This window comes from Ictalurus furcatus, chromosome 25 (assembly GCF_023375685.1).
Source record: "Ictalurus furcatus strain D&B chromosome 25, Billie_1.0, whole genome shotgun sequence".
NCBI classification, from domain to species: domain Eukaryota; kingdom Metazoa; phylum Chordata; class Actinopteri; order Siluriformes; family Ictaluridae; genus Ictalurus; species Ictalurus furcatus.
In genome coordinates, this window is record NC_071279.1 from 463,276 (window position 1) to 491,166 (window position 27,891).

General features: G+C 42.4%; 1 protein-coding gene across 2 annotated transcripts; it reads right to left on the reverse strand.

Annotated features, from left to right (window-relative positions):
- Positions 1–243: 243 nt before the first annotated feature.
- Positions 244–23,924, reverse strand: cd2ap (CD2-associated protein). Of its 2 annotated transcripts, XM_053613972.1 has the most exons (19): positions 23,609–23,924; positions 17,780–17,940; positions 12,414–12,591; positions 11,453–11,553; positions 11,124–11,244; positions 10,609–10,772; positions 9,599–9,692; positions 9,191–9,285; positions 8,945–9,043; positions 7,533–7,586; positions 7,105–7,141; positions 6,403–6,465; positions 4,717–4,870; positions 4,483–4,592; positions 3,805–3,920; positions 2,991–3,071; positions 2,499–2,668; positions 2,245–2,308; positions 244–1,681 (listed from the first exon to the last, which is right to left on the reverse strand). In XM_053613972.1, exons 1-19 carry the CDS (start codon positions 23,610–23,612, stop codon positions 1,640–1,642), a joined length of 1,908 nt encoding a protein of 635 aa, XP_053469947.1. In that variant the 5' UTR covers positions 23,613–23,924; the 3' UTR covers positions 244–1,639. The 2 variants fall into 2 exon arrangements, with proteins under 2 accessions (XP_053469947.1, XP_053469948.1); XM_053613973.1 differs by lacking the exon at positions 8,945–9,043.
- Positions 23,925–27,891: the final 3,967 nt, after the last annotated feature.

A 27,891-nucleotide genomic window follows, 5' to 3' on the forward strand; every position in this document is an offset into this window, starting at 1 on the left:
GAGCTTAGTAACAAGCTGTTAAGGAGATAGCTCCATATGGTGGTACATGTGGTCCAAGATGTGTGCGAGGAGACAAGAAGAAGGAGAAGAAAGGGAAAAAAGAACACGCTGTATTACGGCTACGGCTGACGATTTTCACCATTCTGACGGAGAATAAAATGTATTTGTACTGCACGCTGCACCCCACAGGGGTTTCTGGGAGTACTACGTACACAAGCACCGGACAGTATTAGACTCGTCTGATTTCTGTACATAAAGACATTTATTTAGCTTGGAAAAAAAATTAAAGAAAAAGAAAACAAAAATCTCAGTTCATGCAATTCAGTTACAAAAATCATGTAAACTTGGAGATACGTGCTAAATGTCTGCACAACAGTTTCCCCAACATTTAAAAAAAATAATAATAAAAATGGAATGTTAATGCCAATTACACGACAGAATTAAACTGGAAAAAAACAAAAAACAAAACCGAACAGCAGAATTTATTTCATTTAACTGGACATTGTTTAGATGTGTTTATTTTATTGCTATAGGGATTAAAATCACACCCACACACACACACCCACACACACACACACACACCCACACACACCCACACACACCCACACACACCCACACACACCCACACACACCCACACACACCCACACACACACACTCTCTCTCTCTCCATGATGCGGAATACTTACAACCCTTTCTCACAGGAGTAAAGAGGCCTGAAGAGAGGGTACACTTCTAGTGTACTCAAACAAACAACAATGTTCAATCTCTCGAAAGTTAAGACAAATATATGATTCGTTACATAAATATATCCGATATGTACGTCTGCGCCAACCTTCCTATTGATACAACCCAAGATCGAGGTGGCTGCTAAGACATTTCACTGATACGCCATCCACAGTGTTTTGGAGATTTAATAACATAGGAATGTAGATTTTTCCTTTCTTTCCCTACCTGCGTATACGTGTGTACGTATATATATATTCCCATTCGTTGTAATGGCTGATTAAAAAAGATATATATATATATATGTCTTGCTGCAAAGCTAAGCAATAAACGAGCTTCCAATATTAACACTTTGTAAAACAGGCACGATAGTGTCACCCTGGATGAAAAGGTTAGGGAACAATTACAAGAAAAAGACCCCGCTTGACAAAGCGACAGAATATACGGTTAAGGATACAGCAGCAGAGTAGGTTATATATTATATATATATTCCAGAGTAATCTGAAGAGGAGAATATCAGAGGATTATTGCTGCAATCGTAATAGCTTGGAAATCTACACCCCGTCACATAAAAAAAAAAAAAAAAAGAATCCCATCCATGACTTTATACAGCTTCAGTAGTAATAAACTGCAAATTCGGCCACATGACCATGGAGCCTGCAGATCCAGCACAGTAGTTTATAATAAGGCCTCAAATGTTGTTGGCAAATAAAAAGAAAAAAGACAGCAAGAAAAAACATATACATCAGTCTTAATTGCACCGTTCTATACCATAAAAAAAACAAAAAAACACGCTCATTATGTGCAAATGTCAATCTTACAATTTCTGGAGTAGGTCAGAGACTCGAAGGATTAAGGGAACGATGCTAGCATCAGGTGGTGACGGCTTTCCGTCAGCAGCACAGGAGTCCCGCCTTATGTTGATTGTACCTGCTTTTTTAATTTCTCTATCTCCATCTGAAAATGAGAAACGCGCATTAATAACGGTTCTCTGGATGAAAAGACGACCACAAATCCACATCGGTGATCTGTAAAGCCATCTCAGATCTCTTCCTTATAATACCTTATATACACCTTATAATACATCTCAGCTGTGCAATCACAGGCCACTTACTGCTGTGCAGATTATAAATAAATCCGTGATTACGAACTCTCACTAAGAGCAAAAATCTATAGGTGATAGAGAGAGAGTGATAGAGAGAGAGTGCGAGAGAGAGAGAGAGAGTGAGAGAGAGAGAGTGATAGAGAGAGAGTGCGAGAGAGAGAGTGAGAGTGAGAGAGTGATAGAGAGAGAGCGAGAGAGAGAGTGAGAGTGAGAGAGAGAGCGAGAGAGTGATAGAGACAGCGAGAGTGAGAGAGCGAGAGAGCGAGAGAGTGTGAGATAGAGAGTGAGAGAGTGATAGAGACAGCGAGAGAGAGAGTGAGAGAGAGAGTGAGAGAGAGCGACAGAGTGTGAGACAGAGATTGAGAGAGAGACACACACACAGAGATAAAACATGGTTCCACTGAGAGAGATTTACCTGTAGAGCGACCCGCTTCAGCCGCTCTTCATCCAGCTCGCTTCTTAAGTCTGAAAGTTCTCTCCTGAAGTTATGAAACACACGTTATATCTTTATTATTATTATTATGATGATATTATTTTTATTATTATATCTTTACAGATGAAAGCCTTATTAATAAGAACAAGTCACACACCACACTGCACATGATCTATCGATCCAAGCGTTCAATAAGAGCCGTGAGTGATTTAAAGAGACGTCACGTCTCATCTTACGTCTGCTGTGTCTTCAGTAACTCCACGGAGAGCAGCAGCTCCTTAATCTGAGTCCTGAGCTCCTCCAGTTCTCTGCCTTTCTCCTCCTCCACCACAGCTTTCGCTTTGGGCTCAGGAAAGGAACAATTCGCCGCCTTATGCGCGCCGGACGATGGCGCTAAGGTGGAAGGCTGTACAAAGACGAGTCAAATGAAGAAATGACACACGAGTGTGGAGGGAAATAAATAAAATAATTCAATCCTACTCTCGCCGGACACGGACTATAGAAGGTTTGAGGCTATTCTGGCTTTCGCACGAGGACCGTCTGTGTCACGGTACCGTAACGCCACATGGTGCTCACATTCACGTTATGGCACAGCATGCGTTCAAACACGGTGCTGTTCCTTCCTGGCTGACTTGTTTTTACTTTAACTCCACAGTAAGAAGGGTTTTCCCCCGCGCTCCCACACATGATGATCGTAATGATGGATCAGCTGATCAAAGCTAGCCTACCTTGGACAGTTCACACGACTTTGGTCTTGGGGCTTCCTCTTCTTCTGGTTTTGGAGTGTTCTCGCCGGCGTCTTTGCTCGGCTGTGAGACGTACACAAACCGCATTTCACAAACGTGGAGCGTGGACATCATGACACGATGAGATAATAAGAGCATACATGCCACGCAAATGCCGCCGAGAGTTTCCCTATATGAATGATCTCTCTGTGAGCCTTCTGAAACAGTCAATTATATACATTAATATTTATTTATATAAATATATATATATATTTATTTTCCCCAACATACACTGCAACCAATCTGTGTCAGTCCTACAGTCTGTTCTATTTCACAGCGTATAAACGCTATTAAAACAGTGTCTTTAATTATTACGTGCACAGTAACGATTCATTAAATGCACTAATACTGATTATTAAAACAGATCGTCACACTTACAGAGCACACATACGCATAAAAGAGCATTCGTCCCTGCGTTCTACCATTCCATCTACACTGAAAAGGTTTCGAATCGCACTGTTCTGCAAATCGCAGAAATCTAGAAGAATCCAGATGAAGGGAAAACGTAGCTTTTCTAAAAAAAAAGGTTACATTTTTAAAATAAAAATAAATAAATAAATAATGCTGATTGTAATCTGATCTCCTGAGTTTCAATTCCACAAAATACAGTGCCACTTTATATGATCAGGGATTCCCATGTGGTGACTGTTCGGTACAGTGCTTTTCATCGTGCCTTCGACCTACTTTATCCTCCAGGCTCAGGTGGATTAAATGCACAAAAAAAAAAGGGAAATAAAAACGGCACGGTTTTACTCACAGACTGGCCTCCGACGAACTGGGCCGGGAGTCGCCTGCCAGGCATCTTTGGTCTGTTTGCAGTCGGGTGAGACAGCTTCTCCGAGGTAGAGGACACGTCGTCGAAACTCATTAGATCTAACAGATAAGCGAAGACGAGCGAGAAAGGCGTGGTTACAGCCTAAACATTACTAGATCACAAATCAGACTTCTGCCAAAAATTATTCAATAAATAAAATAAAATAAAATAAAAATCTCAATTTCAACTGAATCCAAACCTACACACTGTACACCAGCTCACTAAACTCGTCAAACATGAGCAGGTCTCGGTTTTTTACCGTACTAATACCCTGCAGTGCAGTCTGGGACACAGCCTTTAAAAACATCCCATTAAACTAGTCACCCACCGCCATGACGTTCCAACGGCTGCTGTCTGTATTCATCTATAGCAGATATACCTAAATACAGGGTATTACACAGGATATTATAAATATGAAATAACGCGGGATCTCCGGATGACGGGCGAACACTTTACCGTAGCCTGAGAGTACGCTGTAAATAAAAGTGCTGTAGATACGGTAATACCACTGCGTACTATTTTTTTTTTTAAATAAAGAAATTTAAAATGTAATTGGCCCTTAAAATAAATTCTTTACTGATTTCTTTTAGCTGCGTCTTTATTTTAAAAGATGTTACACACCCAAGGTGGCGGTCTTCTCAGACCAGTCCCCAGACAGCGTTTTTGGTTTGCTGGGTAACGACGGCTCGAAGTCTGACTTTGGTCGTGTGTGGGGAACCTCCCCATTATGCCTGTGGAGAAATAAACAACGGGGTTGAATTCGTTATTATTATTATTATTATTACTTCCTAGTAGAGAACATTTTTTAGCTAGATTAGAAAGAAAGATACATCCACAATGTGTAGAATCACTCACTTCGCTACTGGAGACGGAACGAGAGGTTTTTCAGGTCGTTTGGGCTGCAGTGCCGCCGGACGCAGCAGTCCTTTTCCCGGAGGAGGAACGGGCTTTTTAGGGGGCACAAGGGGAGCAGCCGGCTTGACGGGTTTCTCCGGTACAGCCCTGTCAACTTTTCATCGTAAAAGACCGGTAAATAAGATTATTGTTCGAGTGACAGGAGTTGGAGGGAGAAATACCATAAAGAAGAAAACGATTCAATTGAGAACGGCGATTGCTCGCAGGTGTAAAGATTAACATAAAGATTCACAGAGCACAGAGCTGCAGATACGCAAGGGTTTCATCCTACAGTGTGAAGATTATTCAGAAAGAGACGGCAAGACCAGGAAGACATTTCAACACGAGCAAAATGAAACTTCAGATTAATTTTAGAAAGAAAAATAAATAGAAACGGGGAGTGAACTCTTTTGGGGATGAATGTGACTTGTTTTAGCTGTTATTTAAACTGGTAATACTACTGAAATAAAGATTATGACTTGTGTTTACTTGTGTTTGGGAAAATGACCTTTATTATACGACCTTCATTCTTTTGGTGTTTCACTCCATTCTGGTGTGTTTTGTGAAATGTCTGCATGATGCCCTTTTGAGACATTTCCACAGTGCGACTGCGTACACGTTCTACTTTAAAACCGGGCTTTCCTAACCACAAGCACGGAAACCGTTCATTTCACTTTTAGTCTTATTTCAAACGCTCTCGATAACGTTTTTATCTCGTTCCCGACTTCATATCGTATATATTCATATACTCACATGAAGCCGTGTCAGTGACTAGCGATCCTACCGGAGGGGACGCTTTAAGCTTTCGAAAAGTGTTCAGACAGAATCACAAATAAAAATAACGTTTATTTATTCATTTATTTATTATACAGTTATATTTAACATTAGAGACCTGAAAGCTAGCCCGTGCTGGTAACATCGCTAGAAACTGAAACGACTCAATACCGAATATTAAGGCAGAATTCATGCAGTGAATTAGAATTGAATACACTTTCGATTTTATTTGAATAGACTGTTTATATTTAAATTAAATGTGGGGGAAATATAAATATATTTATATATATATATATATATATATATATATATATATATATATATATATATATATATATATATATATATATATATATATATAATTTATTTCATTTTGGCCAAAGTATTCCTTTACCTTTTGGGTACATAACATATTGGTCGTGTTTGATTAGATTTAATTAGATTTAATTAATTGCTTCATCAACATCACCTCAAAATAATACAGAATACACAAAAATGAACCCATCGTTTTAAATCCGCATCACACTGAGGACGTACTTTAGCTTTACTTTATTTATTTTTACATAAAGCTGCACTCTAGAACGCTACGAATACTAATGGTGGCAATATATATTTTACTGAAATACCAGCAGGCTAACTTAAATTTTTTAATTCATTTTCTAAAAAGTTTTCACAGTTAGATATTTTGTACCCTGACTAATGAAAAGAAGCTAAACAGGAAAAATAAATCTATATAAACATGGGGTTGACGCATTAGGTTAAAGACAGGTTGCAGACAGGTTGAACATTAGGTTAAACCCACAGGTTGTTGTTTTTTTGAGGATGTTTTTTTTTTTTGGAAAGTTTTCGACAGTAATGTCTGATCCCACGTACCTTTATCCTCATGTCGTGGCTGTGTGGGCTTCTTGTCAGCACTCGGGACGTCTGGCTTTAGTGCTGTAAAACGAAACATGGTGCATTAGCTGGCCCTCTCCCTCGCTCCCGCTTAACACTACAGACGGTGCACACGTACAACAAACAAAAGAAGAAAACCACATGCAAAAGCAGATATGCTGCAAACGCAGGCGCTGATTCAGTTTCCTGTGGGGGAAGATTCATGCCTCTTGCTGGGTTTACAGTACCGACGAAACGATACAACGCCGTGAAACGCTTCAAAAATACACAACGCTTCATCTTTACTGCGTGGTGAATTTGATTTTATTTTCCACAGCAATGTGGAGGGAAAAGAAACCAAAAAGAAACAGACGAGAAATCGGGAACAGTACAGGAAATGAAAGACAACGTACAAGAGGGGCATGATGAAATCACAGATGCTTTTTCAGCAGAAGAAAAAGGCAACAGCCGCGTGTTTCCTTCAGCTGTACACGCAGGTTGTACAGCTGGAAGGACTGTTTTTGGAAGGCAGCGTAAAGGACGGTTCTAAAGTTCCTTATTGCGATCGAATCTGAAGACAGCGTCGCACACAATGTGTCAGAACACTTTATTCAGGGGCATCGAAAAAACTTTACAACACCTTCACGTAAATACAAAAATAAATCATAAAAACACGTGACAGGAGAAAGTGTTATAACATACCTGCAGATTTGGATGGTGGTGGAGGCTTCTTTGGTTTCTGTAGAGAAACAGAGACAGTGCTGTATTTTATAGTGATAAATCTGACTCATTGCACTATGGGGGGGGGGACGACAATGGGAGCCGGGGGTGGGGGGGATCAATGGGAGCCGGGGGGGGGGGGGGGGGGGGTTGGTTTAGGGAGTGGATGGGGGCATGCTTCAATCCCAGGTTTTAAATATTTGATCATCTTTATTTGTTATGATGGCTTTTGATGACTGTTTGTTATGATCTAATTGTAAGTATTATTGTATCTTAATTGTGGTTAAGCTCGACGCTGGGGAGCGCAGTCGACCGTTTTCGGATCACAGTCTCGCATGGCCAAGCACGCAAGTTAAGGAAAAAAACAAAAAGTGGTGTTCTACATTCCACTCAATATAAAGTCTCCTTACCTCTTCCGGTTCGTGTTTGGGAGTCTGCTTAACTGAGCCTTTGGATACAAGTGTCTAAACAACATGAAAGAACAGAAACGGTGGAGGATGAGGAGAAGCACAGCAGTCAGGAACAACTCACATAAAACGACATAAAACACAGCTAGTTACTAGCTAGCGTACTTAGCACAGACCTAAGGTCACTTTACGGACCTCGAACAGAACCACAAGGAAAATGAGCTTTTACAGTTATTTTTATTCAACAGAAATATCAATAGATGTGAGATTCTCCTGTGGTAAAAGTAAGTACACCCTTGGCCTCAGAAGCTAGTATTGCCCCCTTTAGCAGAAATATCTTCTTGTAGGTGTTCTGTATACTTGTCCACCAGGCTCGCTGGAATTCTTGACCACTCGTCCATGCAATATTCTTTCAGTTGTAAGATGTTTGAGGATTTTCTTGCATGTTCTGCACGTTTCACATCCCCCCACAACACCTCAATGGGATTCAAATCCGGGCTTTGACTCGATTGTTCCATAACCCTCCATTTCTTCTTCTTGAGACGTTCCTTGGTGGATTTGATTCTACAACTTTCAGACAGATGGGCTCACATTATCTTCACGCACTCTTTGATATGACGCAGAATTCATAATTGAATCAATGAATGCAAGCTGTTCACTCCCTGAGGCAGTGAAGCAACCCCAAACCATAACATTTCCACCACCGTGCTTCACAGTTGGTATGAGGTGTTTCTCCTGAAAAGCTGTCTTTGGTCTGCACCAAACATGTCTGCTGTTACTGTGACCAAACAACTCTATCTTTGATTCGTCTGTCCAGCACATTATTCCAAAAGGTCTGGGCTTTGTCTATATGCTCATTGACAAACTGTAGTCCTGCAAAGGCTTTTTCCTGACACGCCTCCCACGCAGGTCAAATCTGTGCAATCTCTTTCTGATTGTAGAAGCATGCACTTTCACCCCAACAGCTGTGAGACTCACTAGCAGATCCTGTGATGAAATTTTGGGGTTCTTGGAGACTTCTTTTTGCATCAGACGGTCTGATCTTGGGCTGAATTTGCTGGGACGGTCAGTCCTGGACTAATTAGCAATCGTTTGAAATCTGCGCCATGTGTAGATGATTTTCCTTACAGCGGGATGGTGTATTTCAAATAATTTGGAGATCTTTTTAAATCTGTGACTGGTCAGATGTCCACACACTTTTGGCAATATGGTGTAGATTTGTGAACCATCAGCATAAAAGTGACATGTTAGACCATAATGAAGGAACCAAGGGGAATAATAACAAAGACAATAAACAGGAGAGGCCCCGAAAAGTTGAACTGTGAATAAGACCAGAATCTAAAGGTTGGACAATACAACAGGCCTACAATGACCAAGAGCAGCGGTATCTAGTGTGTATACTATTCACACTTTACCTCTTTTTCTGACTCTGAAATCAGCACCACAAAGTTGTCTGGAAACACTCCCTCTCTACCATTCACCTCTCCTCTCCACCAGCCTGGCTCCCCTGTATCCTAAAATACACGGCACATCGTGTTTAAACGACAGATCTCCATCTCAACGAGACTGTATCTACTCTTAAATTATCTGCCACTGCTTATGGAGGAAAAAAAAAACAAACATTAAGCAAAAGTTTTAAGAACGTAACTGATCAGACTCACCTTACTTAGTAGATGAACGATTTCACCTTCCTTAACGTCTAGCTCGTCCTGGTTCGTCGCTTCATAATTATAAATGGCCTTGCAGTATTCCTTTACTGTGAACAGAAACGAAACAGAAGCAGTCTAGCGTCATCACACACGAGGCAGAAGAATGCGTTAACGTTGTGCCGAGCTACAAGAGTGAAATCACGCAAGGTTATGAACAGAGTGACCTTAAACCTACTCTGACCTCTGACCTCAGACCTACTTAAACCGTTTTTCATTAAGAAGTACATACTGTTTTCAGGTTTATTTCAGCAGGGTGAATAACGTGCTCTGAGATGTCGACGACACCAAATAAACAAAGTCATCCGAACCGCACGAATGCTTTAGTCTGAGCTGAAAGATGAGAAATGCCCAGGTACTCACCTTTACCTTTGCTGTCTGCGTCTTTCTCCAGTTTGTGAGCATCTGACGTGTTTATGGGGCTGGGCTTAGCGGCTGACGGTAATGATGGGATAGGCTGAAATAAAAACACAAGCACAGACGGGGTTACTGCTGCAATGGCCACTGAGATGAAGACACCCTCAATCACATACGCTCAAAGAAAGATGTTATTTTAGATATTGTTATTGATATATATATTAGAGAGAGAGAGAGAGAGGGAGACGGTCTGAAGAGAGCCAAGTCCTACCTCTTTTTCCATGTTACCTGACTACAATTAGTACGCAGAGAAGTGGTGTATTTGTTGCTTGAGAACGGCAAATACGCGAAACATTTCTCTCTTCTAAAGTAGGATCTCGGTCATTAAACGCAGACCCGCTTTAAAGAGGCAAAAACCTCATGGAGCTAGAAAAAAAACGAACTGAAAAACAGAAGCGCGACAGAAATCCGACGCATCAAAAGTGGGTCACGATCACATGCCTGCAAAACAATCTGCTCGGAAAACCGAAAGGAACTTCCGGTGAAGTCACGGACATCTACGATTACCGCTCCGTGATCCGACGCCCGTGCGTCGACGCGAAGGATGTGGATGTGAGGAGACTCCAGTTCCAGTTCATCCACAAAAGGTGATGAGTCAGTGGGGTTGAGGTCAGGGCTCTGTGCAGGACACTCAGGAGTTCTTCCACCTTCTTCCAACCTTCACGGATCACGCTGGATCAGTGTTTGGGCCTCTTAGCGAAACTGTAATGCTTCGGCATACAGAGACGTTCTATCCAATGGTGTGCTTCAGACTTTGTGGGAAGAACCTCAGGTGTGTGTCCACATACTTTTGGCCCAAACAGTGTATTAATGAATGAATGAATTTGACAGCATGAATGTGTAGCGGGAAGTGCCTCTGAATTACCGGAACCGTCACTAAAAACACTGACGCTTGTTTTAGGCATTAGTTTGAACTTGGCTCTGAAGAGAAAAGTTGAGAGAGAAAGCAGGCTTACCTTTTCTCTCTTTTCGTCCGATTCCGAAGACGAGCGAGGTTTGAGCTTCACCGAGCCTTCGCGGAAAATGTCGCCGAACCCAACGCCTTTGATCTTTTTAGGCTGTGCGATGACCCCGTTTCCAGGGTGAGGGGAAGCTGGACTGGAGACGTCATCTTTACTGTCTACACACCCACACACACACACACACACACACACACACACACACACACACGACCTGGTTAGCATACACTTATAACCAGACGTTTTGTGCTTGGGGGGAGGAAAAGAAAAGAAAAACTTGTTTGAACACAATAAACATTGCCTTCATGCATGAAAATCACTCAATAGCAACACTACAACAGCAAAGCCTCCTGGGAAACGACTCTGAGTCACCGAGTCGTGTATAAGATTAAACGGGGAGTGTGTGCGAGAGTCTAACACACTCGAACGCGCTCCAACAAAAAGAACAAGAGCCTACTTTGAGGCCTGTTAGGACATGCCCTGATGGAGGAACAGTCTCAACTTCGCACTACCTGGCTCGTCAGCCACGTCGTTGCTCTCGCCGTCCTCGCTCGTCTCGATTTCTTTCACAAAGTTGGATGGGAAGAGGCCGGTCTTCCCGTTCATGATCCCACTCCACCAACCTTCCTCCACCTAAACACACACACACACACACACACACACACACACACACACACACAGTACTACTACATATGTACATGAATTCGATTAAAGAAACACGACATGCATATCTACCATTAAACAAACATTTCATCACGACTTGTGGAAAATCACTGGTGTAAGGGGACATTATGGGACAATTATACATATACCCTGTTGGACACACCGAACCGTCCCTTACCTCCTCAGAGATGTCGATGATCTCGCCCACCTTCAGCTCCAACTCGTCCTCGTTCTGCGGCACATACTCGAAAAGGACTTTACACTGACGTCTTTTCGGCTCTGCAGCAACACACACACACACAAACCCACACACACACACACACCCACACCCACACACACACACACACACACACACCACACCCAACCAGGGCACATTTTTTCATACGATTCACAATGCCCGAGAGGGAAAAATAAAATAATTAACACCGCATGACGTTCCTACTTTCAGACACATCTTCCAGATTTTGGTAGAAAACAGGACAGTTTTCCATCGCTAAGGGCATCAGCTACAGGAAATAAATATTACTAATAAAAATATTTATTTACTTATTAAAAGTTTGCATACAGGTTATACAGAAACACGTAGTTTATATATATATATATTTCTAATTATCATTATGATTATTGCTACACATTGAAATAACGACGTAATTCGAGGGATGTCCACGACATCTCCAAAAAGCGCTCACGTCCTCACGGAACTCGTAAACCAGGAACCACGCCGTCGTGCAGAAACGATCGAAATGTAGTTAAATAAATATTTCTCTTCGTACAGTTCGTACAAACGACTGTAATTCGTGTGGTGAAAATAAACGAAGGACCTACACAGCGTATGCATTTTGAAAAACGTCCACACCGTCGCCCTGGCGTACAGGAACGCCTCGCTCCCGAGCACGAGGACGTGAACGGCTCCGAGTAGATGTCGTCTGGTAATTACGGTCGTTCCGGCACGGCAAGAACGCGGCGAATGCCCCCGATAAACAACACGTGAATGGATTTCTATTCCATGAGAGATTTTATGACCCTGTTTATCACACCTCCATCGTTATAGCCAGGTTTACAGGGTAACCTCGCCCGAGACGAGATTTCACACGCCATCTTCGGCGAGACGGCTGTGCGAGAAGGGTGGAGAGACTCACTCTTTTTGGACGTTCGAGGCTGGAAACCCAGACCTCCTGTCGGAATGCCGTACGTGCTGATCCTCTGCACCAGGCTGGCCACGTTTCCTGACGACCTTCGCTGTGGCTGCGCAACCTCCCTCACTTCCTTCACCTCCTTCGCCTCCTTCGTTTCCTCTTTCGAGTCTTTCCTCAACTCCTGCACGCAGAGAAAGACAGATTAAAGTGACGTTAAGGATTTTGGGTCGATCAAACTTGAAATTATGATTTTTTTTAATAGTAGACTGCATGATTAATTCATATTTTTTAACCTTTCTGTGTTCGTGAGTAGGACTTAAACGGGCAAGCCGCTTAAATTATTTAGTAAAAAAAAGGAAGGGGCTGATTCGATTTGAAACCTAACTCTCCACTCATAACTGGATAGCACCGCGTATAGGAGTGCACGTGGTCAAATGTGACTCGTGAGCTGAATGTTCAAACCACTACACCTGGCCAGATTATGGATGTAGTTCTCATGTCTACTCTATAGTATGAAGAAAAGAGAAGGGGAAAGAAAAAAAGAAAAAAAAAAAGGTTAAGGTCGCTTGTCTCTGCGTTATTCGTTCCTGTGGGAAACTCGATCCCCTGACTCAGAGCTGAGAATACAAATCACAAGCTTCATCCGGGAGCAAAGTGCAACCTGGTGCTCTGAAAGGAACTGGCAATAATTTACTACGGGGAAAGATACTGGTCACAGGTTATCGACCTGCGGTGGATATAATAAACCTACACACCCCTGTTCAAACGGCAAAATAAATGAACCATGTCAGAACCTTTTCCCACCCTCAAAGTCAAACCCAATCAGACACATTTGAGGGAAAAGTAGGAGGGGACAAACACATTACAATAACCCTCTTATAATGGGGGGCGTGGCTGTGTTCAGAATGAACCAATCACATTCGATCTCATGTTCAACAGTAATTATCGTACAGCAGTCATCGAATGATATTATTCCGTCTTCACATCTTCTTGGTCTCATCTCACTGGTCCTGGAAGCCCTGGTCCACAAAGAGCTGACAAAGCATGTACCGGGTCTCGCTGTCGAAAGGAATCGATCAGGAGAGGGGTATAAAAAAAAAACGTCCAAAACATTAGATGTACTTCGGAACACCGTGAACGCCGGCATCGACAAGTGGAGAAAACGCTGCACCACAGTGACATCACCAAGAACAGGACGAACCTCCAAAAGACAAAAACTTACTAAAAGAGGCTGCCGAGAGACCTGCAGCAACATTAAAGGAGCTGCAGGAACATCTGACACGCACTGATTAATCCCTCGTATTCTTCACACGTCTGGGCGATGGGGTAGGGTGACTAGATGACTAGACGGAAGCCCTTTCTCACAAAAAAAAAAAAACCACACACCCAAGCTCAACTAAATCACCCCAAACCATGTGGCAAAATGTGTTCTAGTCTGATAAGACCAATTTCAAAAGGTGTGTTTGGTTGAACAACATAAAGAAATCACCACCGAATGAACACCATCCCCACGATGAAGCGCGGTGGTGGCAGCATCACGCTGTAGCGCTGCTGTTCTTCAGCCAGAACTGGGGATTTTACCAGGCTGGAGGGAATCATGAATATCTACAAATAACCGTCGATTTTAGTGAAAAACCTTCAGGTATCTGCTCGTAAACTAAAGATGGAAAGGAACATCACCTTTCAGCACGTCAACGACCCGAAGCATACATCCAAATCAACAAAGGAACGGCTTCACCTAAAGAAGATCAGTGTTTTTGAATGACCTAGCCCGAGCCCAGACTCTGTGGGGTGACCTGAAGAAAGAGCGGGAAAGTCACGCTGACAGACTCGTACCCGAAAAGACTGAAATGGAACCTATGAGCAAAAAAAAGCACTTATACGCCACACACTAGCTGCCCTCAGTCAGGCCCTCATTTACTGAAGTTTTGCATTTGTAAACTCACATGCAAACTTTATAACCCGTACACAAAACTGTGCAAATTACTTTACTAACAGTTTTATGAGCTTTCACATAAAATAGAAAAAAATTCAATAAAAAAATTATACAGGGCTGTGTATAAAACAGATTAGCACGGCACGGTTGAATTCTCGACTCTGATTGGTCAGAAGGTGTGTGTTATTATCGTAGGACAGTAGTTCCGGCTGGAACACGAACAACAGGTTTACATGAACGCGCTCGAGAGAGAACGACTGTTTATCGGAGCAAGGAACCGATTTTCTGACTTCCACAACGATAAAACCGTTAAAATGTGCCGATGCGATGTGTCGTTCAGTAATACTTTTTTTTTATTGATAAATTGCGGTGGAATAAGAGGAATAACACATTCCAGACCATGCGGTTATATATAGGAAAATAATCCAAATGGGGGTGGTACCAGTAACTCCGCCTCACACCACCCCAGCATCTGCTCCATGCACACTCTCCACTGGTGTCCCACAAGGCTCAGTACTTGGTTTCTCTTCTGTTCTCCCTTTATACTCGATCTCTTGGTGAGGTCATATCCTCCCTCCGATCCTCACACTCTGCTCGACTAGTCGCACCGTCTCTCAGGGTCCCTCCGCTGTTCTGGAACCAGGAGGTGGAATGAACCAGCTAGATGTTCGAACAGCTGAGTCTTCAAGCGACGTCTAAAGACCTACCTCTTCATGACGTGTTCAAGTTATTATTATTTTTTTTAATTGTAGTTTCGTCTTGTGTGTTTTTCTGACTATAGGAAGGTTAAGCCCGACTGATGGTACTCTTAGTCGCTCTGGGTTTGGGTGTCTGCCAAATGGCATAAAAGTAAATGCAAATAAATTATGATGTTTATAATATAACTGCATGGGTGTTATTCCTTACTTAATTTTACACCTGCATTGTGCTTTACTCAGCTTGAAAGCCACTATGGTTGGGCATTTCAGACAAAATTACTTATTCAAATTTTCAAGCAATTTTCGAATGTTTACACTGCTGCCCCAACACGTCTAACACACGACGACAAGCCTTTATCTGCTGTACATCTGGATCTGCGCTTTCATATATGCTAGATTCCTTACACATAAAGTGAAATATTTCAAGGTTTATTTTGTTTTAATCTTGATGATTACAGCTCATGGAAATCAATAATGGAGTCTCTCAAAATATCAGAATAAAGAATTTATAATGCAGAAATTTCGAGCTGAGAAGACTCTAATCAGATAATTAACTCAAAACACCTGTGAAGTAGGGATGCACCGAATGTTCGGCACCCGAAATAAGTGAAAAGGCCGAAGAAATCTGACCGAACAATGATGTGTTTAATGACGCGCCAAACAGCCTAGCAACCAGAGTGAGATGCGCGAATTTCACGACCTCCACTTCCGGCAGCGCGCTCGGAGAGATGAGGGGGCGCGTGCATGCACGAGCACAAGCGCATGCTCTTCGGCTGTTGACAACCGTGACATTGTTTACTGTGGACACGTGCGTATGTTTTGTTTCTGTTCCGGAGTATTCTGTCACGTCGCGAGACGTAAGGGAGTAGAGTACGGAAGCAGGTAAAGACGTATTTATTTAAGGGAACGTAACATTAACAGCGTATCTAACTATACTCTATCTACTCGAATACTCGGCGAGGTGTACAGGGGCGCGAGCGGTATATATCCCCAATATAATCAGCCCTATAGAACCCAATAGAACCATTTATCGCACTCATCAATGCACTTTTTGTTGTAGGCTACAGAGTGTTCCATTCTTTCAGCAGTCAGTTATACGCCGAACATCGGCTATTCAAGGGGCTCAAAGATGACCACATCAACATATTTTTATTTTACTCATTTACTTATTTAAAGTTATATTGTGCCTTGTTGGTAGCCTGTGCCTGCTGGAATGAAAAAAAAATGTTGTGTTAAATAAATATTTTGAAATTGTAGTTTTTGTAATTGATTTTTTTCTTTGAAAAGCAAGACAAAAAAGTAAAAAGCACATTTTGACTAATTAATGCAACGGTGAAAAAAATGGTAAAATAAATGGAAAAAACGTGTTCGGTATTTGGCTTTCGGCCAAGTTTTTCATCATATTCAGTTTCGGCCAAGAATTTTCATTTCGGTGCATCCCTACTGTGAAGGTTTCCTGAGTCTGTAATCTCTCAGTCTGGTTCAGTACACACACAATCACGGGGAAGATGGAAGTAAATGCTGCGTTTCATTCGGAAATCAAGGTTCCAGAGTCTGGAGGAAGAGTGGAGAGGAACAGAATCCGAGCTGCTTGAAGTCCAGTGTGAAGTTTCCACAGTCGGTGATGATTTGGGTTGCCATGTCATCTCCTGGTGTTGGTCCAGTGTGTTTTCTCAAGTCGAGAGTCGATGCAGCGTCTACCAGGAGATTTTAGAGAACTTCATGCTTCTACCTGCTGACGAGCTTTATGGAGACGCTGATTTCCTTTTCCAGCAGGACTCTGCACCTGCCCACAGTGCCAAAACTTCTAGTAACCGCTTTACTGACCATGGTGTTACTGTGCTTGATCGTCCAGCCGACTCGCCTGACCCGAACCCCATAGAGAATCTACGAGAGACACCAGACCCGACAATACAGACGAGCTGAAGACCGCTATCAAAGCAACCTGGACTTCCAGAACACCTCAGCAGTGCCACAGGCCGATCGCCTCCATGCCACGCCGCACTGATGCAGTCAGTCCTGCATGAATAAATATACTTTTCAGAAGGTCGACGGTTCTGTCGACCTACACATTCTCATTTTTGAGATGCACCTGTATATGATCCAAAAGACCAATAAATGTATAGTTTTGACGGCTGGGTACAGACAGGAGGTGAATCTTTTTGAGATGCACCTGTTGACCAGTAGACAGTGTGGTGTAAGTGAAATAAGCCCCTCCCTCTGGATGAGCTCAGTCCTCCACTCATGATCAAGACCAACCCCTAAACATCCTTGTAAAAACATGCTACTTCTGCTTAAGGTCAGAAACGATCCGTGTGAAAGCTAACAGAGCTGAATTCTAACGCAGGGTGCTGTGAGCAGCCGTGTTGATCTGACATCACTTCCTGAACCCAGAGTCAAGGCGTAGCTCGGAAGATCACCCCAACTGCAATTCCAGAGTCGAGGGGGCATTTCCTTTGCTTTTTTTCGGTCGGGAATAATGACTTGTAGTCCGAGACGGAATAATTCATGCGAGTGTTTCTTGATGACTCGGTTTGATTGGGATCATGTTAAAGAGCGCTGGAACTGCACTAGGGTTCCACATCTCTTTCAGAATGCTACACAAGGCTTTCCTTTCACTGCACTCGGTGAAGCAGGTTCTGGTCCAGAGCGAAAAGAAATGACGCCGTGTGTGTTTAACATGGTTCACGTTCTGCAGACGGTTCACTGAAAGGAGCTGGTGGGAAAACGCTCACCTTGACGAAGTTGTCTGGGAAAAGGCCTCTGCGTCCATTTAATTCACCTTCCATCCATCCATCTTCCTCTATCCGTCGCACGTTTCTGATCACGTCCCCTAGTCGAAGGGTCAGTTCATCCTCATGTACTGCTTCATATTCATACTCCACCACCACTTCAACTACAGAGGAGACAGAGAGAGAGAGACAGAGAGAGAGAGACAGAGAGAGACAGAGAGAGAGAGACAGAGAGAGAGAGACAGAGAGAGACAGAGAGAGAGAGAGACAGAGAGAGAGAGACAGAGAGAGAGAGAGACAGAGAGAGAGAGACAGAGAGAGAGAGAGAGAGAGAGAGAGACAGAGAGAGAGAGACATCAGTCTAACCTCAGTCACATTCTAACACTGTGTGTTTGAGTGGGTGTAGAAATGTTTAAACTTGTCTGAACATGATCGTGTTCTTGTTTAATACGTTTGTAAAACTTGATTCATCTGTTTGTGTATTTATTATTTATTGTTTTTTAAATTTTATTTATGCGTATGTATTTATTTGTTTATTTCATGGCCAATGCTTTGGCAGTACTGTACCACAGTCATGTTAATAAAGCTTGTTTGAATTGAGAGAGACAGACAGACGGACAGAGAGGGACATACAAACAGAGAGACACAGATAGAGACAAACAGAGAGAAAGACAGACAGACAGAGAAAAAGGGACAGACAGACATAAAGACAGACAGACAGACAGAGAATGAGAGCCAGCTACACAGATTCAGGGATCTGCTGCGCAGGACAGGAGATATGGTACGATTTCCTCTCAGATGCCCCTCAGGCACGTCGGTTCTTCCTCATCGCTGTACTCTCCAGCCGCAGAGAAGTTCTAGGGCTGGGCGATACCACGATATAATATCGAGATCCTGATAAATGACCTCGTGGTACACGTTTCGTATTTCTTTGCTCTATTTACTCTAAACATGCAGTACTAGCCTGTTAGTGCGTTATTGTGGCTAGCAGAGTGAACGACCCGTGTAAGCTGAAATCCTTTTTCCAAACCTTATCTGCTGAGCAAAGAAAGAAGGAATGAGGAAGAGTGACTCATGCTCGCGTCCTAGTCAAATCCACCTGCAATCAATCAACCGCAGCTCGGCAGTTCCCCGCCAACTTCAGCAACCAATTATGAATGAGTGACGTAGTTTAAGAACGGCGGGGGTCCACAACAAATCTTTAAGGTGTGCTGTAAAGGAAGCTCTTCCGGGCTTCCCCAGACGTTACGCCGCCGCCGCTTTAGTTCCATTATAAGTGTCTGAACGGATCGCAAAACACGGACGGTATTACGTTTCAGCTCTTTATTTTCATAAAGTTCAATGTTGTACTCAATTGAAAACAGAAACCTAAGGCACACACACACACACACACACACACACACAGGCACACACACACACAGCTGCGCATGCAATTGCTGGGCCCCTGCATTTGTGTGTGGTTTTTGAGACTGTCCTGCCAGGGTCCAATTAACAAATGTGATTCAAATGCACTTTGTCCTTAGCCTACTGGGCGTGTTCTCCACTTCAGCCAATCAGATTGCAGTCATCACGAGAAAGAAAGAGAGAGAGAGAGACAGAGAGAAAGCAAGCGAGAGCAACACGGCAATGTTTGTGAAGTGTGAAGTCAGTCATGTGTCACATGGGGGAACAGGTTTGTGTGTGTTTACACACACATACACACACACTTGGCAGTCGCTACTGGGTGAAACCTGGGGAAAGTGTCGAGTTGCTGCGTCCTAAAACCAGCGTCGTATCCAGATCATCTTCCACGCGATCCTCACAAGCGTCAGAAAGCATGACGCACAACTCTGCCGAGGGTTGGGTTAATCACGGGGTATCTTAAAAGGCACACCTATAGACAGGCTATAAATACACTAATTGTCCAACACACCGTTAACAGTCATATACATGCACACAGTGAGCACAGGTTCCACTGTTCAGATGAGCTGGAAGCCATTTTATCACCACCACCACCTTTAATATTAAACGAGACGGTAAAAAGCACGTTCATGGCGAAACACTGCTCTCTGTGAGCCAAAAAATGGTCTCGTCACTACCCGAGATACCTCTTTTACAAAACAAACGCTGGTAAGAAGCCCAGGTGACACGCAGGGAGAGGCAGTACAGATTCTTCAGATTCCATTGGCCATCACGCAGAGGGCGTGTCAGCGTCGTGCCCTCAGGGTTAGCTCTGCAAAAGCTTCCATCAAACCTCTGTCTTATGGAATGCCCCGCTTCACAATTCCATAATCTGACCGATGTTTGATATTTAACCGAGGGGGGGGGGGGGGGATGTTAAAAATAAAACTTGAAGATGGACCGACTCGTACCCGTGTGCTTGGCTTTGAGAGCGACAGTGAGGGAACATACTGAAAAGTGGATCGTTTTATAAAAATCACATCATGGCACACCAAATCATCTGGAGGGGTCTCAGGATTCACAACCCTTCCTGACAAACTCTTTATCACGGCTCCATGGTCCCCGGTTCCATCCTGAGCTCAGGTTCCCGTCTTTGTGGTGTTTCTCATAATTGAGAAGCACCAATGATGACGGGTTCCCGTTTGAGTCAAGGCATCTTCCTCACGTGGTCTCGGGAGGTTTTTCCTCATCACCCTCACCTTCGGTTTGCACGCTACAGGTCGACAATTTCTGCAAAGCTGCCTTGCGACCATTGTTAAAAGTGCTGTGCAAGTCAAATGGAATTGGACCAAAACGAACAAGGTGTTTTCATACCAAAGTGAGTAATAATAATAATAATAATAATAATAATCATCACTTCATATTACAAAGCTGTAACGTTCACCTCCATTAATCTGGACTCGTGGACTGTCATTAGCATTCAAACCCAGGCTGCAGATTTATAACAAGGCTAGAAGTGCTTATAATGTTTACTTCAGCTAAATGTGTGGTACTTTCTGTCACCTTAACAGCATGAGAGAGAGAGAATGAAAGAGAATGAGAGAACGAGAGAGAGAGACAGAATGAGAGAGAGAAAGAGAGAGAGAGAATGAGATAGAGAGAGAATGAGAGAGAGGTCACTACTTGAAGGTGTGAAATATTTACGTGAGTGTCAGACATGTTTTGTCAGCGTATAGTGCAGGGTATATACAGCGTATAGTGTAGTGCAGTGTATATGCAGAGTATAGTGCAGCGTATATACAGCGTATAGTGTAGTGCAGTGTATATACAGCGTATAGTGCAGCGTATAGTGTAGTGCAGTGTATATACAGAGTATAGTGCAGCGTATATACAGCGTATAGTGTAATGCAGTGTATATACAGAGTATAGTGCAGCGTATATACAGCGTATAGTGTAATGCAGTGTATATACAGAGTATAGTGCAGCGTATATACAGCGTATAGTGTAATGCAGTGTATATACAGAGTATAGTGCAGCGTATATACAGCGTATAGTGTAATGCAGTGTATATACAGAGTATAGTGTAGTGCAGTGTATATACAGCGTATAGTGCAGCGTATAGTGTAGTGCAGTGTATATACAGAGTATAGTGCAGCGTATATACAGCGTATAGTGTAATGCAGTGTATATACAGCGTATAGTGTAGTGCAGTGTATATACAGAGTATAGTGCAGTGTATATACAGAGTATAGTGCAGTGTATATACAGCGTGTAGTGCAGCGTATAGTGCAGTGTATATACAGCGTATAGTGTAGTGCAGTGTATATACAGAGTATACTGGTAAATGTATATACAGTAGTGCTACAGTATATACATGTAGTGCTATGTATATACAGCGTATAGTGTAGTGCAGTGTATATACAGAGTACAGTGCAGCATATATAGAGCGTACAGTGTAGTGCAGTGTATATACAGAGTATAGTGCAGTGTATATACAACGTATAGTAGTGTATATACATAGTATAGTGCAGTGTATATACAGCGTATAGTGCAGTGTATATACAGAGTATAGTACAGTGTATATACAGAGTATAGTACAGTGTATATACAGAGTATAGTACAGTGTATAGTGTAGTGCAGTGTATATACAGAGTATAGTGCAGTGTATATACAGCGTATAGTGCAGTGTATATACACAGAGTATAGTGCAGTGTATATACAGAGTATAGTGTAGTGTATATACAGTGTATAATGTAGTGTATATATAGTGTACTGTAAAGCAGTGTATGTACTTTGTATAGTGTAGTGTAAATACAGTGTAGTGTAGTGTATATACAGTGTATAGTAGTGTATATATAGTGTAGTGTAAAGTAGTGTATGTACTGTGTATAGTGTAGTGTATATACAATGTAGTTTAAAGTAGTGTATATACTGTGTATAGTGTAGTGTATATACAGTGTATAGTAGTGTATATACAGTGTATAATGTAGTGTATATATAGTGTAGTGTAGTGTATGTACTGTGTATAGTGTAGTGTATATACAGTGTATATATAGTGTAGTGTAAAGTAGTGTATGTACTGTGTATAGTGTATATACAGTGTATAATGTAGTGTATATATATTGTAGTGTAGTGTATGTACTGTGTATAGTGATACACAGTACATACACTACACTACAATATATATACACTACATTATACACTGTATATACACTATACACAGTACATACACTACTTTACATAGTGTATGTATAGTGTATATACAGTGTAGTGTAAAGTAGTGTATATATGGTGTAGTATAAAGTAGTGCATGTACTGTGTATAGTGTATATACAGTGTATAATGTAGTGTATATATAGTGTAGTATAAAGTAGTGTATGTACTGTGTATAGTGTAGTGTATATACAGTGTATAATGTAGTGTATATACAGTGTATAATGTAGTATATATAGTGTAGTATAAAGTAGTGTATGTACTGTGTATAGTGTAGCGTATATACAGTGTATAATGTAGTGTATATATAGTGTAGTATAAAGTAGTGTATGTACTGTGTATAGTGTAGTGTATATACAGTGTATAATGTAGTGTATATACAGTGTATAATGTAGTATATATAGTGTAGTATAAAGTAGTGTATGTACTGTGTATAGTGTAGCGTATATACAGTGTATAATGTAGTGTATATATAGTGTAGTATAAAGTAGTGTATGTACTGTGTATAGTGTAGCGTATATACAGTGTATAATGTAGTGTATATATATTGTAGTGTAGTGTATGTACTGTGTATAGTGTAGTGTATATACAGTGTAGTGTAAAGTAGTGTATATACTGTGTATAGTAGTGTGTATACAGTGTATAATGTAGTGTATATATAGTGTAGTGTAAAGTAGTGTATGTACTGTGTATAGTGTATATACAGTGTATAGTAGTGTATATACAGTGTATAATGTAGTGTATATACAGTGTAGTGTATATACAGTGTATAGTAGTGTATATATAGTGTAGTGTAAAGTAGTGTATGTACTGTGTATAGTGTAGTGTATATACAGTGTATAGTAGTGTATATACAGTGTAGTGTAGTGTATGTACTGTGTATATTGTAGTGTATATACAGTGTATAGTAGATATACAGATAGAAACTTTCCCCAGCTGCTAGTGCTGAGCATTTCCTCACAGCCATGATGGCGGTGTGATCCTGATCCTGATCCTGATCCTGAACCCGATCCTGCAGTAACACCGGGAGGTTCTGCTCAGGACAGGACTAGCCAGTCCACTATACAGGTTCTGTCCAAAACAAATATCTTAATATCCAGCATGGAGCAGTCCACTACCCGCACTCTTACTGCTCTCTGTGCTACCAAGTTTCTTCTTTTTCAACAACACACACACACACACACACACACACACACACACACACAGTAAGCCGTAACACTGACACTGACACCAACTTACCCATACTGCCCTTTAATGCACGAGCGTCTTCACGTCCTTTAAGCCGACGTTAGCTAGCAGCCTGGATGCTAGCGGTGTGTATTATTTCTCTCTCCGTGTGACTCACTTATGAGGAGTTGTGTTTCCGTGGATTTCTTTCAATTGTTGTTTATTATTACGATTCGAATTATTATTATTATTATTATTAGTGAAATAAATCCATTCGGTTTCGCCCTTCACGACGACTTGGCGGTTATTTCCGGAGCTCCGGTCCTTCTTTTTCTCTGCTTTTACGTGTGTGTGTGTGTGTGTGTGTGTATACAGTGCAGGAAGTTATCCCGAAGTCTCCACCTTTCTTGGATTGCCCTGAAACTACTGGGTGCCACAACAGCAAGGAAACTTCGCGATATTTCGGCAGCGGAATCGCGCGAGACTGAGACTGAGACTGTCGCGCGCGCGTGCACACACACACATTCACAGAAACACACACACACACACACACACACACACACACATGCCATGCAGCCTCTTAAAATAAAAAATAAATACTCAACAAAAAATGAGAATGTCTTGTACACTACATCCAGACAACAATGTCAACATGTCGTAGCGTTGTAGTTGCATGATGTGCACACTTCCATCTCTCTGTCTCTCTCTCTGTCTGTCTGTCTCTCTGTCTCTCTCTCTGTCTGGCTGTCTCTCTGTCTGTCTGTCTCTCTGTCTCTCTCTCTCTGTCTGTCTGTCTGTCTCTCTGTCTCTCTCTCTCTCTCTCTGTCTCTCTCTCTGTCTCTCTGTTTCCTCCCCCAGTCCAAACACATGCGTTGACATTTACAAATTGTCTGTAGTATCCCCTGTGTAGGGGATAAGTGGTACAGAAAATGGATGGATGAATATTTTGCCTCCCAAACAGTTCTTTTTTTTAATACCCTAAAAATCAACAAAATTAGGATATCATACAGGCCACAGAGCGCAGTGTAAACAATATAAACTAATCAATGCCAGGGGAGGCAACAAGCACTAAATAAATAAATAACCCCTGAAGCATGAGGTAGTATTTTTTATGCCGCATTCCACCGCTTTTTCAAAGAGGCGAGCAAGAAAAAAGAAGCAGATATTACACTGCGGTAATATTTGTTTTCCTTCATAAGCAGTAAATAAGCACAGCGGTTAGTGCCGACTACGAGTGCTGTTCCAGAGAACACCCCTGGGCTGGTAGACAGACAGACAGACAGACAGACTGACTGCGAGTGCTGTTTCAGAGAACACCCCTGGGCTGGTAGACAGACAGACAGACAGACAGACAGATAGACTGATAGACAGACAGACAGACTGACAAACAGACAGACAGACAGACAGATGTACTTTCTGATTCCGCTGAAGAGACCACTAACAGTCAACCTCTCTACAGAAAAGGAGGGGACAGGTTTATTTCATGCGTTTTGTGCTTGTAACGGTGTGAATGGTGTAGAGTGATCAGAATAAAAAAGCGTTAAACAGTGGATATCAGTAAAACCTGGCGGGTGAGATGGCAGTATTGTTGCCGGGAGGTTCTGAACTCCTCTGAACGTACATGTGGCTAAACTGCTTTGCATAAAATTTGACTTTCAAGCTGTTGACAGTATTCTGAAATCGCTGCAATCTGAATACATTCCAGCGCTCGCACTCTTCCTGTAGAACGACTCGCTTCACTTGCACGGTGATGAAACAGCTTCTTTCTTCTTCTTGTTTTTTTTTTAATCAACCTTAGTCATTCAAGTGACTTCCTCCTTGCACTGCGTTGAATCTGTGTGTACTGGAGGATGGGAGGATTGCGTTGATGGTGCAGTGAACAGAATATGAAGTTGAATGAAAACCGAGCCACTAACAGGGGGCCGTGTTGAATGTGTGGCACGCGCGAGTCGTCTGAAGATAAGACAGGACCTGGAGGCTGGAGCAGCTGTACTGTCGGAGTGAATCACTGCTCTTACACAGCTACTGTTTGACCCCTGCAATAAATATTCTCATCTATCCTTTGATAAATGTACACGCCCCTTAACAAATAGTCAGTTAAAGCACATTTTTGGGTGAGAGTCTACCAAGTTCTTCATTCTGGTCGTTTTATTTTATTCTACTCTTCTATCGCGAAATGTGTTCCAGACTTATCCGATCTGCAAAGGGATCTCCTGCACACACCATCTTGAAGGTTTCCGATAGAATTTAGATCTGGATCATTCCGAAATGCTGATCCTCTTCTTCTGAAGGCCTCCTTATCATTGCCGAAAGGTGAACTTGCTCTTCATCTTCCGCTGTCTAGAAGATGCCTGCAGTTTCCGTATACGCCGTAATGTGTACGTCCACGATTTCCTCTATCTCGACTAGAGCTCCGGTCCCAGCTGAAGAGAAGAGAAGCAGCTCCGTGGCATGGGTGCCGCCACCACCGTGCTTCACCATGTGGAATAAGCAGTCTTGTTTTTGCACGAATGATGCCTAAAACATTCTAGGTCTCATCAGACCACAACCTGTTTTGCCACATGGCTAGCAGCATGAATTAGGTAAGCCCCGGTTGTTTTCTTTTGAGAAAGGGTTCCGTCTAGCCCCCCCCCCACCCCACCGCAGAGTGTAGTGTTGCACATGCAGGAACTTGCCAGATATTTCTGAAGCTCTTTTAATGTTGCTGTACACACAGTAGGTCACTTGGTGTTTACTTGGAGTTCATCAGAATCACTTCATTAGTAAAACATGTATGATTGTGATTATTACTGTTGCACATGAGTTTGGATTCATTCTGAGGAGTGTTTGAATGAACACATTATGGAATGTCTTGTTCATAACATATATAGAGCACTACAATGTCATGGAAGAAACAAACAAACAAAAAAAACCCAAACAAACAAACTCATCACATCATATTCATGCTTTAAAATTGACATTCCTTTGTTAGAAGGAAGGGCCAAGCGAGTTGTTTTCCAGCAGAGGGCGCTATTTCTTTTGAGTAGCATAGGTCCGTTTGGTTTGTGGGTATTCAGGTTTGTTGTCACGTGAATAAAGAGACACAGGCTACATGTATGCAGAAATATATCGTGAATGTGCAAACAGGAACCACAATAACACAATACATCCAAAGGACTTGGGTGTAATATGATTAGAGTACAATGGTATATGATACAAATCATTTAGGATGTAATGTCACTCCGGCTTCTGTATATTCGCTCTACTTAATGGATGACTCTTCCAGTAATAACTGCTTTTACATTTACTTATGCACAGTACATTGCATACCCTAACATCCAGCTGCTGCTGCTCAGTAAGCCCGTTTTCCAATAGAGCCTTTTCACACCTCAAATCATTATCATTAAACTGTGTCCAGTCGATTCAAAAAATTTATATATATATATAAGTTTAAAAATGGCAGAAAACACCAGGGCAGCAGCTAAATTAATTCCACATTTCAGCTTGAATGAACTCGTCTGTGCTCCACTGAGTCACTAACCCATTTACAAGGATTTCCCTCAGCAGTGCTGTGTGTGAGGGCTTTCTCCTGTTTCTTCCTTTTGGTCCTTTAGTGCACATGCCCACCAGATGGTGCCCATCACTGCCACGAAGCGCTCACCCTTCACTCCCATGATGGTCTAATGCCAAACATGGATGTGTAACAGCATATTGGTGTTGAATTAATGTTATCCCTCCCATCCCTCCGTCTTTAATGCAAATCTGGATATTGTAAATAACGTGCAAAGTACATACAACTATTCTTTTTTTCTGCTCATTTTGAGGTGACTCTCTACAGAACAGCTGTTGATTACGTCATCATAAAGAGGTTCTTGAAGCCTTTCTCCTCTCTTCCACTCCTCCACCAGTGAGCTCCCTTTCCCTTGCCAGGATGGTACCCAGGATGATGTTGAGGCGTACCTGGATATGTCTGAGAGTTTGAGAGTCTCGGCATGCGGTTGGCCAAAATGAGTTGAGGCTTTGCATCCAGGCTCTTCTCACTGGAGAGAGGTTCAGCTGGAAGCTTGCTGCCCAAGAAAGAGCTAGCTGGATTATCTGTCAGTCAGAAGAGCCATGCTCAAGCGTGTCGGTTTGTCTCTGGGTAGGCTCCACAGACGATTCAGGGGACTGGACATTCACATTCACGCAGAGGTGTTGGTTTATAGTCAGAGGTCATGTCGGTAGCACAGGAGCAGTTTGTCACCCAACTTCTGGCCAGTACCTCTGAATGGGTCTAGTGCCACCAAACCAACACACTGGTTGGAGCCAGCTGGCGGAGGACCATCTTTCCGAAATCTATTGACCCAGAGTACACTTTCTTCCTGTCCCCAGGAAGA